General features: G+C 44.5%; 2 protein-coding genes across 2 annotated transcripts; one reads left to right on the top strand and one right to left on the bottom strand.

The window, feature by feature from the left end:
• Positions 1–2113: 2113 nt before the first annotated feature.
• LOC138964535 (uncharacterized) lies at positions 2114–9937 on the bottom strand. Its single transcript, XM_070336523.1, has 4 exons — positions 9801–9937; positions 6432–6567; positions 4932–5089; positions 2114–2838 (listed from the first exon to the last, which is right to left on the bottom strand). The coding sequence occupies exons 1-4, from the start codon at positions 9862–9864 to the stop codon at positions 2675–2677; spliced, it is 522 nt and encodes a 173-aa protein (XP_070192624.1). The 5' UTR covers positions 9865–9937; the 3' UTR covers positions 2114–2674.
• On the top strand, positions 2288–2590 carry LOC138965567 (probable DNA-directed RNA polymerase subunit delta). Its single transcript, XM_070337752.1, has one exon. It carries the CDS (start codon positions 2288–2290, stop codon positions 2588–2590), a length of 303 nt encoding a protein of 100 aa, XP_070193853.1.
• Positions 9938–12052: the final 2115 nt, after the last annotated feature.

Below are 12052 nucleotides of genomic sequence, written 5' to 3'. Positions count from 1 at the left end.
ATCGCGAGACAAGCGGCAAGAGAAGAGATTTTTGGAAAAAATACAGGTGAATGAGCAAGAAGGCAGAAAAAAGAAAAGAATTCATGAAGAAAAAGAGAGCATGACAGGAAAGAGGAACCAAAAATCTACCTAACAGCAAACTAGAAAGCTCCTGCGGTTCCAAAAACAGGAGGGGCCTTTAATTTCATAACCGCAGTGCCCCACTGCGGGAATTCCCCTCTGAAGTATTGATGTTCAACCCATGGCACTAACATTCATGTAGTCGTTTATAACCGAGGTTGAAAAATTCGCTTCATGACGAGACAAGTATAAATGCCATTCACCAAACTGAAAACTTCGCTGCCGTCTCTTCGCGTTGTACGGATTAGCTGTTCTCTTCTCCTCCCCTTGTTGCATCCTAGTTCTTCAGTTGTTTCTAGTTTTCCGTTGATGTTGTGTTTTGGTCTTCTTCATAAGTAGTCTTGTTCAAAATTTAAAAAAAACAACCTCAAACTTCTTTTTGTTGTATACGAATGAACTAATAAAAAGCTGTTTAACAGCTGTGTTGTCAAATCGCAAAACTAATGCGCATAAGAAACGGCGTCTGCTATCCGAAAACCTGAGATCAACGCATCGACGCAAAAACTGTCATTTTGTAAGTTTGGAACAACAAATCAAGGTCAGAACAGCTATATAATCGCTATTGTATTTTCAGCGTAGCAATAGGGTCCGATATTTAGACTCGAACAAGTATAATGCGACTCGTCTTCGACTCGTCGGCATTATACTTGTCTCGTCTAAATATCGGACCCTATTGCTACGCTGAAAACACAATAGCTGTTAATAATATTGTCCCTTCATAAAGTCCTCAGTATTCAAAACAGAGAAAACATTGTACATCAATCATACGGACACAGCAATATATTTTTTCCGTAAAGTCTTGATTTACTCAATGTTGAAAAAGAGGTGACACTGTGCATCAGTATGCCGACATAACAATTACAGTATAGGCCTACACTACTTTCCCTTCGTAGAAAGCACTAATTTACTCAATGCTAATAGCGCAGAAGGAAACTTGTACCCACCACCTAGGTTAGGAACATGGTACCGACATGGTAAATGCACACTATTTCACCTTCGTAAATTCCTGATTAACTCAGTGATAAAACAGAGCAGACATTGTAAGCTGAATTAACCTTTCTGTACATAAAACACAACAATACATCCCCTTCGCAAAGTCCTCATTTACTAAATTCAATGTTTAAACAGAAGAGAACTGGGTGGCCGAGTGGTAAACGCACTTGCCTCGGAAGCGAGAGGTTGCGAGTTCGACCCTGGGTCAGGGCGTTAGCAATTTTCTCCCCCCTTTCCTAACCTAGGTGGTGGGTTCAAGTGCTAGTCTTTCGGATGAGACGAAAAACCGAGGTCCCTTCGTGTACACTACATTGGGGTGTGCACGTTAAAGATCCCACGATTGACAAAAGGGTCTTTCCTGGCAAAATTGTATAGGCATAGATACAAATGTCCACCAAATACCCGTGTGACTTGGAATAATAGGCCGTGAAAAGTAAATATTCGCCTTAATTGGCTTGAGATTTACTGGCCGATGTGAATGCGTGATATATTGAGTAAAAAATTCCATCTCACACGGCAGAAATTAATATGTAAAGCGCTTAGAGAACGTCAAGCGCTATATAAATCGCCCCATACATACATACATAGATACATCAATCTACCAACACAGCAACTTGAATGACGAATGTCTTCATAAGCACGTGCAACTGTCACGTGTGTGTCGTACCGGCTGAGCGTCTCTGTCCACCTCATTAGAGGTGGGTCATACACTTCACTTCATTTTAGTTCGTACTTTATCTTCCCGTTGAACTGACATTCGGGTCGCTAACATCCAGTGAAACGCTGGCACCAACAAGAGTCGTGCTTCCCAGGTGGGTGCACTTTAATGTGTAATCTTCTGGTGCAGTCTTTAGAGCAAATTAATTAGGATCTTCGCACCTGCCCAACAAAATACTAGTAACACTTATAAAAGCCGGGCTGACAACATTTATGTGCCACGGTAGTGGGAAGTGGACTTTGCCCCCCCCCCCCCCCCCCCCCCCACCACCACCACCCCCACCCTTCCCTTGACACAATGATTGAATCGTTAAAAAGATTTAAAATAGCAAATTAAAACATTCTTAGTACTTACAACCGTCTAATTAATAATATGCACAACACTCAGCTTAGACTAATGGCTCGATTCCAGCTATTAAGCGTTCTTACCATATGGCAGCCTGATATGTAAAATAGAATGAGGATTTGGCTTAATATTCTGAATAACGATGATGCAGATTACGAGCGTACCCTCCGATATGACGGTGATAATCTTGATGACGACGACGATGGATGTTCGTTCGTTCGAGATGATGATGATGATGATGATGATGATGATGATGATGATGATGATGATGATGATGATGATGATGATGATGACGACGACGAAGACGATTACGACAACGATTACGACGACGATTACGACGACGATTTCGACGCGATGATCGACAGGCAGGCTAAAAAAGTGAAGACCTATCGACAGTCCATCAGCGAGTGTTGATTACGATTATACTGATGACGACGATGATGACGATGATGATGATCGGCGGGCAAAGCGGCTTAAGAAGTGAAGATCTATAGTCCATCAGCGTGTCACCGTGTCAGCGTCGGGTTTGAAAGCAGGATTCATTTCACCCGCCATCACTTCATCGTACGAGGGCGGGGCGTCGTACACCCCGGGCGGTAGTGTGGTGGTAATGGTGTTATGCGACCCCACGTCGGACGTGGAACTCTGGTATGCCGCATTGCCTGAAAACACACATATTTTTCTTAAACATCAGATGACGAAGGGGAGCGCAATACTCGTATATATATTTTGTGTGTTTGTTTGTTTGTTTGCTTAACGCCCAGCCGACCATGAAGGGCCATATCAGGGCGGTGCTGCTCTGACATAACGTGCGCCACACACAAGACAGAAGTCGCAGCACAGGCTTCATGTCTCACCCAGTCACATTATTCTGACACCGGACCAACCAGTCCTAGCACTAACCCCATAATGCCAGACACCAGGCGGAGCAGCCACTAGATTGCCAATTTTAAAGTCTTAGGTATGGCCCGGCCGGGGTTCGAACCCACGACCTCCCGATCACGGGGCGGACGCCTTACCACAAGGCCAACCGTGCCGGTCGTATATATACGACTTGTGTCTGTCTGTGTATCTGTGTGTCTGTCTGTGAGTTCGCGATGCACGGCCAAAGTTCTCGATGGATCTGCTTCAAATTTGGTGGGCATATTCAGGTAGACCCGGGACAGGACACAACCTGGTCGATATTTCAACACGTGCTCTCAGCGCGCAGCGCTGAACCGATTTTGGTTCCACCTCAGCTATTTTGGTTCCACCTCAGCTACCCGGGCCCCCATACCGACACACCAAAGCCAAAGTTCTCGGTGGATCTTTTTCAAATTTGGACACCGTATTCAGCTACACCCCGGACACAATATCATCGATGAGATATTTCAACACGTGCTCTCAGCGCGCAGCGCTGAACCGATTTTGGTTTTTGTGTTCATTTCACCATTATAAGTAACTCTTCCTTATCTTCTCATCTTCTCCAGGTTTTCAGCGTTTACCTCCCTTCCTATAGTATGAGTGGGGCGTCTTCGGATATTCCCGGCGTTCTGTTACTATTTTTAGAAGGTCACCGCAGTGTCCAGAACGTAAATTGGACCCGTAAATTATCCTCACTGTAAAAGTGCAAAGGTCGAATCAATTTATAGCCACGCGAAAAATACACTGTCATCTATCTCTCTATAGATACGGCTTCTCTGTGTTTGTGTGTGTGTGTGTGTGTGTGTGTGTCTCTCTATGTGAGCAACACCTGGGGATTGTTCAGTTCTGTTTGTGATGTGGTCTGGCAGCTTTTGTGTATTTGAAAGCGGACAAACACTCAAGTCCTTAATGGCTCAAAACCGTAGGACTTTTAATATTAATTTTAACGTATTTGTATGTACTGGCCTTCCTTTGAAAAGCCATAACAGTTCGAAAGGGCTTACAGATAAGCTATAAATTGCTCAATCCTGTTTGAGTGGAGTTCGCCTCCAAAGGTGATTAACACGGTTACATTCGTCGACAAGGATGGGACTCGATATGGTCAGGAATGGCATTATGGCCACTGAATCATTTTCGTGCTGTTCCCATTCCACGAATCTGGGAGGGACCTAAGCTTGGCGGGTCCATTGTTCGGACCCGGCGAAGCCGGCGTACGGCTCTAAGTACTTCTTCCCGGCGAAGCCGGCTACCCGGCGAAGCGGGTATTCATTCTAATATATATATATAATTATACAGACAACAGCAGATGACAGGTCTTCGGAACGCGTCTGCTAGCACCTGGGATTATACATTAGTTTGTGGCAGTTTCATGAGGATGAAAGTCGCTTGTTTACATCAAGGTTTGTTATTCTCTCGGGTGCCAGGAGACTGGTTCCGCATTACTCTCACTCACTCTATTGCACATGTACAAATAGTTGTGTTAACTTTAGCCGCACCAGCACAGTTGCGAGCATCCGTGTTGCAGCAAACTCAACGACCAATGTATCTAGTACGTACGTGACTGACTCTTTTTCAATATCACGTTTGCCCCAATACTGAACTTAATCAAACACACACACACACACACACACACACACACACACACACACACACACACGCGCGCGCACGCACACGCACGCACACACACACACACACACACACACACGCACGGACACACACACACACACATACACACACACACACACACACACACACACACACACACTCGCAAACTACCACCCCACCCCCACACCACCCCCCACCCCCTACACACAAACACAAGCTCAAACAACCAAAGCAAAAAGCAACTTACCGGAAGAGACCGTGACTCCCGCTCCTGTAGGATACCTGACTACCGTACCAGCGTTGCGGCGGCCGCGTCGTTGACAACAGCAGCAGCAGCAGACAGCAACTATCACCATCGCCAGCAACACCAGTCCACCGACTACACAGCCAACGATCAGACCCACTCTGCAACAGTACATCATAATGGGATAATTCAAGAACGGTGTCCAAAATTCAAGGAAGCTGTTGCAGGGAACCAAACTTTGCAGACGGAAAGTACTGTTAACCCGTGATTTGTAAAAATGTAAAACATATTACAAATCACGGGGCGCGCCCCGTGATTTGTAATAAATGTTTTACAAATCACGGGGCGTACCCCGCGATTTGTAAAATGTTTTACAAATCACGTAAATGCGCCCGATATTTAACTTGTCATCTCCAAAGTGAAGGGATCTATTGAAAAAAAAAGTCATTACTTTTTTGTCCCATCGCTAGGAAATTCGGGTCGCTTCCTCCCAGTGGAAAGCTAGCAGTAACAGAGTCGCGCTACCCCAAAGTCAAGGGATCTATTAGTCCCGTTTCGTCGTTATCCCATTTCGCCCCCATCCCATTTCGCGACACTTCACAAGCTAAGCGTCATTTTTCTTCCGTGTCATGTACCATTCGCTCCACATCCCATTTTGGCGGAATCCCGGGCCGTTTCGCCGTTATCCCATTTCGCCCACATCCCATTTTTGCTACATTTCACAGGCCTAGTGTCATTTTACCACCGTATCATACCACTAGCGCCACATTCCATTTTGTCGCCATGCCGTTTTGCCGTCATCCCATTTCGCCGCCATCTCTATTTCGCGACATTTTGGATTGTGGTAAAATGGGATTTTGCGTAAACGGAATGTCTCCCTAGTTGAATGACGCAGTATAGTAGTATAGTGAGGCTTACCGGCCCCCGTAGCGCAGTGGTTAGCGCATCGGGCTGCGGGCCGGGAGGTCGTGGGTTCGAATCCCATCACGACTACTGTGGCCGTAAACATGGCAGCAACATCAGCTATCCTAGCTAACATTCAATAAAGGACACAACAGCTAGCTATATTATATACCATTCTATAATATTCTGTACCATTCTCTGTGACATTATCATTGCCTTTATCTGCAAACTGTTTTGTTGTATTCATCTCCGTTGACAGACAGACAAACAGACAGGTGCTGACAGACAGACAGAGACAGACAGACAGACAGAGATAGACAGACAGAGATAGACAGACAGAGACAGACAGACAGAGACAGACAAACAGACAGGTGCTGACAGACAGACAGAGACAGACAGACAGACAGAGATAGACATCCAGAGAGAAAGAAACAAACATAGAAATACTTACGGTACAGAGCAACAGAGGTCGGAGAACCTCCAATAGCTTCCCAACTGGCAGCGCTTGAAGGTACTCAGTCTCTCAACGGACAGACAGACAAACAGACAGACAGACAGACAGACAGACAGGGACAAAAACATAAAAGTAGGTCTACTTACGGTAGAGAGCAACAGGGGTCGGAGAACTTCCAACAGCACCCCCACTGGCAGCGCTTGAAGCTGACCATACGCTCGTAACGTTTGTCATAGCTGTTGTAGTCGTAGGTTGTGTAGCTGCAGATATCGGAGGCCACAACTGCACGCAACAACTTTCTACAGTCAGTCGGTTTAAACAAAATGTTATTCAAAATACGTAACATGAAATAGTTAATAGAAATCAACTAGGACCCGAACTCAAGCAAAAGCGTATATCAGGGCCTATAACGTGACCCAAATAACACCAAATAACACAAATGTTAGTGCTGTTGGACATGACAATAGTTAACCAAGAAGAACAAATAAATTAGATCTTACACAGTTCGCTGTTGTCATTTAAACACACCATGTATTCCTCTTGCCTTTTACTTAACACTGGTTTACGAAATTCTTAGCGCGATTGCTGGATGTCTCGCCAACAAAACAATAATAGGTAAGTTGCGTCACAAGCATTGTCAACGAGTAATAGAGACCACAGCGATTGTTTGCAACTACCATTGATTGTTACGAATATTGAACATTGACGTGATTTTAGTGTTAACACTTTGTTTATTTTGTTATTTCTGTTGGGGGGGGGGGGGGGGGGAGGGGGGGGTCATTACATGACAACAAAGAAGCAAGATGTTGAGAGTCGGTTGGGAATTAAAACAACATAGCTAAGAAGCTTTGGAGAGCCTGCTAGGTGAGCCACAGCTGTCATCGTAATAACTACTAACACACATTGTGTGAGCATTGCATGATAAATTAACCGTTATCCCCGCGAGCTTCAGTGACAGCAGCCACACTTGATTGTAAATTATCTCATTGAAAGGAAGCTCAGTGGATGCAAAATCGCCTGTAGGCTTCTACATACACATTTAATGAGATGAATCTGCAAAGGAAAGAGCACTTCCTGCTTGTTCGTACTTCAAGTTCAAGTCAATCCAAAGTTGACATCGCCCGGCCTTAGAGTGCAAACTCCATCAAATGTTACTTTAATTTGCCCAAACAAATGCACATTTTGACAGATCATGCTGGCAGGCGTAACCAATTAAACGGAGTTGATAATGCACAATGTATTTGCGGCCTTTGCATCCTTATCACATGGCAAAAGAAACCCGGTCGTCATGGAATAATAAGTGTTTTGAAGCTATACTACCTGACAGATAAGTACGCCGATAACAAATCAAGTTTCAAGACACGACCAAGTTTTGTGAAGGTACAATGTTAAAATTGATTTGATTCGTGTAATTGATTAATGATGTGCGAGGTCATGATCGAGGCATAGGCCTATATTTCGAGTGAAATGATTAGGGTACATTGTATCTGTATTATTTTTACCAATGATAACAAGTCAGCACAGACACACGCACACACACACACACACACACACACACACACACACACACACACACACCACTTTCCAAGGGTCCCTGCTATCCCGGACACACACACACACATTCATTGCACACACACACACACACATATACACACACACACACACACACACAAACACACACTGCACACACACACACTGCACACACACACACTGCACACACACACACACACACACACACACACACACACACACACACACACACACACACGCACACACTTTCTTTACAACTTGCTCCTGACAGATCTTTGAGACAGTTGGAACTAATTATACACAATTTCATCAGTTAACATCTTTATTTTAAGATTCCTGAACCCAGACCCATATTTCACTCACGACTAGTAAGGCCCGGCGCTCACCTATATAACGCCAGCAGGACAGACGACGCACTGCAGATTATCGAGGTAATTCTTTTTTTTCTTCTCCCAGCCCGCTACACGTTGGGTGAAAAGAAAACAGGCCAAGTACTCTTCGTAATCCCTATCTCAGCATGTAGTGTAGTGGCGACTGCGCAGATGTATTTTGCCCTTAAAGGCTAACAGGCATAAAGCAACCTGAGTCACAGTGTAGCGAGACATGACATTACTTCCTTATTCGTGACGATTAAAGAAACCGGAGCCTCCTGAGCACGATTGTGTCGTTCCATTGGAGATCTAGTCATACATAATGTCATTATGAAAACTGGCACAAATCCTCAAAAAGGTTAATCGGTGAATATCAGCTAACTGCATGAGGCTACAACATTTTTCATTCGAGCTTGCAGCGAGTAACACCAAAAAACTCAATCTTTTGTGGGCATGGCTCCCATTTCTATGAAATTTAAATCAATCAATCAATCAATCAATATGAAGCTTATATCGCGCGTATTCCGTGGGTACAGTTCTAAGCGCAGGGATTTATCTATTTTTATTTTTATTTTATGCAATTTATATCGCGCACATATTCAAGGCGTGCAGGGATTTATTTATGCCGTGTGAGATGGAATTTTTTACACAATACATCACGCATTCACATCGGCCAGCAGATCGCAGCCATTTTGGCGCATATCCTACTTTTCACGGCCTATTATTCCAAGTCACACGGGTATTTTGGTGGACATTTTTATCTATGCCTATACAATTTTGCCAGGAAAGACCCTTTTGTCAATCGTGAGATCTTTAACGTGCACACCCCAATGTAGTGTACACGAAGTCAGTGACACGGTGTCAGTGACTCAATCGATCGCGAGTCCTCCCATTCAAAGTGTTTCCAATGCAGCGGTGTGTGTGCGTGTGTGTGTGTGTGTGTGTGTGTGTGTGTGTGTGTGTGTGTGTGTGTGTGTCACAGTGCGTGTGTGTGTGTGTGTGTGTGTGTGTGTGTGTGTGTGTGTGTGTGTGTGTGTCTGTCTGTCTGTCTGTCTACGGTGTGGGTGTGTATGTGTGTTTTGTGTGTGTGTGCGTCTGTCTTTGTCTGTGTCTATGTGCCTATGTATGCGTCTGTGTGTCGCGCGTGTTAGTGTCTCTGTATCTATTTGTATGTCTGTCTGACTGTATGCCGTCTGTCTGTCTGCCTTTCTATCTCTTCCACGGGATCTGACTCTGCCATACTGTTAATCCCCCACCCTTCTAACCAAAATGAATAATTCACATTTCCCTCGTCGACAGCCAAGAACATACTTAGGTCAATGCCGGATAAGAAAAGACACCGTGCATTATCATTAATGGTTTCGCCATGGATACACCTCAAAAAGGCTTATATCATACACAGCAACGCAAGGACGCTATCCACACTGCAGTTTGAAGCATACCCCGTAACACGGACCATGCCTAATGTGTACACAACGTAAACCACAACATCGATCAAAACCCACTTAGCTATACTCTACAGCCGAAGGGGTGACTGTGAAATACCATCCAACTCTACCGAAGGAAAGCTAATTAAACAATCTGACCCACCAAATAGCAAAACAGTATTCTTACCTGAAAACGTCCAGAAAATCCACAGCAAGACAGGGTAGAAGTACACACAGGCAGAGCTCGCCATTTTGGACCTGTGACGAAAGGCGGAGAACACGAAAAACAGGTGATAAGAAAAGGTTCGCAGTTAAAATGACGAGCAAAATGGTCGTCGCTCAACATAGGCGCTTGAAATATTTTTTCTTTTTTGTGGTGACTCATTTATAAGTTCGAGCAGTCGCGGTGAATTATTTCCAAGACAGGGGAAATACGTATTACTATAATGATGTTACATTTAAACCGAACAGTTAGCTGTATATGTAACGGCCCGTCTCAATCTCTCATATATGTTATTAGATTTGTACTCTCTCTCTGTCTGTCTGTCTGTCTGTCTGTCTGTCTGTCTTTCTCTCTCGCTCTCTCTCTCTCTCTCACTCTGTCCATCTGTCTGCCTGTATTTCTCTCTGTCTCTGTCTCTGTCTCTGTCTCTCTTTCTCTCTGCTGAATGTACATTGCTATCTGTTGCCTTATCTGTACCGCAGGATAATAAGATAATCTACCCAGGGCACGTGCGCACCCCCCCCCAGACACACATACACACACACACACACACACACATTCGCGCGCGCACACACAGACATAACAAACAACAACAGCAAGATTATAGTTATTATTTAATTTTGATCAGCTTTTGCCATCTGGTTGCACACTTTCCTTATGGTGCTAATTGTTGTGGCGCTTTTGGCTGCAAAGAAAAATTACATTTATTCTATACGAAGGCACAACGTAGTACCTAAGAGAGGTCGTACATATCATATTAACAACACTGAACAACAACAACAGCATCCAAATCAACAACAACAACAACAACAACAACAACAACAACAACAACAACAACAACAACAACAACAACAACAAAGAAGAAGGCAAATTGCCATGCCAACCTTCCGCTCGTTAAAGATTTCAAGCGCCTGTGAAGAAGACAAAAGAATTACACGCGGCTGTGGCTTTGGCAGGCAGGTGTCGTAAAGGACCCCAAGGATATATATTGAGTGAGTGTAGAGTGACGGTACAGCTACTTAACTCGTGACGTCAGTTGGGGAAGAGAATGATCCAGTTTGTAGGGCGTTTCGATCAAACCCCAATTGGGTGACAAATACACTTTGCATCTTTGTTGTGTCTTATGTGGTTGTTTATTTTCATACTATAAAAAGGTTAAAGATAGCAACATTATGTGCCAATGGTAACTCGTGACGTCACTTGGGAACTCGAACTCGAACTCGAAAACTTTATTACCGAGGGATGATAGCATTAAGTCCATATGGTCCTTTCTTACAGCTAGTCCCTACACACATGAAACGAAGAACAAGTATGAAGAATAAATAGAAAAAGAAATCAAATAAAACACAATCATGTAGGGAAACGTATAACCAGATAATTTTGGTATGGGCTATGTCGATATTTTAAGCCTGCCTAGTGACTAAGGTATAGTGACTGCTAGTGGCGAGGGGGGACACTTTCTATACACACACCCACAACAATGCAAACAGTAAAGGTCACATGAAGAGCTTCAGGTAGCCATTGCGTGTATGTCCGGAATAGCAGGGACCCGTGGAAAGTGGTGTGTGTGTGTGAGTGTGTGTGTGTGTGTGTGCCGTGTGTGAGCGTTTGCGGGGGTGCGCGCGGATCATGTGTGTGTGTGTGTGTGTGTGAGCGATTGCGTGCGTGCGTGCGTGCGGATGTGTGTGTGTGCGCGCGCGCTCGTGTGTGTGTGTGTATGTGTGTGTGTGTGTGTCTGAGTGTGAGCGCGTGCGTGCGTGCGTGCGTGCGTGCTTGTGTATGCGTGCGTGCGCGTGTGTGTGTGTGTGTGGACTAGGCCTTACTACCACAGGCCTTCTCGCGCAAACGATTCGGCTCAATCATCTCAGATTTGCCCGGGCTTTTACATGAGATACTGATGAGCATCCTCCCTTTGTACACGCACAACAAAAATTAACGTCTTTGATGCTCTTTGTGCCGAATCGTAGTGCGATTTTTCCATGAATCAATTGTATATAAGCTGCTAGTGTCAGCCTGCAAACAACAACAACGACAAATTGATTCGGCTCTTCGCAGGTAGCAGTGAGGTTGTATTGTATGGTATGTGTGCGAATGCATGGAGGCACTGTTTTATCTCATGTAAAAGTCCAGCCACCAGATCGCAGATGATGAGTCTAACTTAAATGGCAATGGTCCCGGTTACTTCATTATATAAACTATTAAGTTCAAGGGGCGTG

The sequence above is a fragment of the Littorina saxatilis genome, linkage group LG4 (assembly GCF_037325665.1).
Source record: "Littorina saxatilis isolate snail1 linkage group LG4, US_GU_Lsax_2.0, whole genome shotgun sequence".
NCBI classification, from domain to species: Eukaryota; Metazoa; Mollusca; class Gastropoda; order Littorinimorpha; family Littorinidae; genus Littorina; species Littorina saxatilis.
The sequence above is the reverse complement of the archived record's forward strand: the minus strand, read 5'-3'. Positions and strand labels throughout refer to the sequence as shown.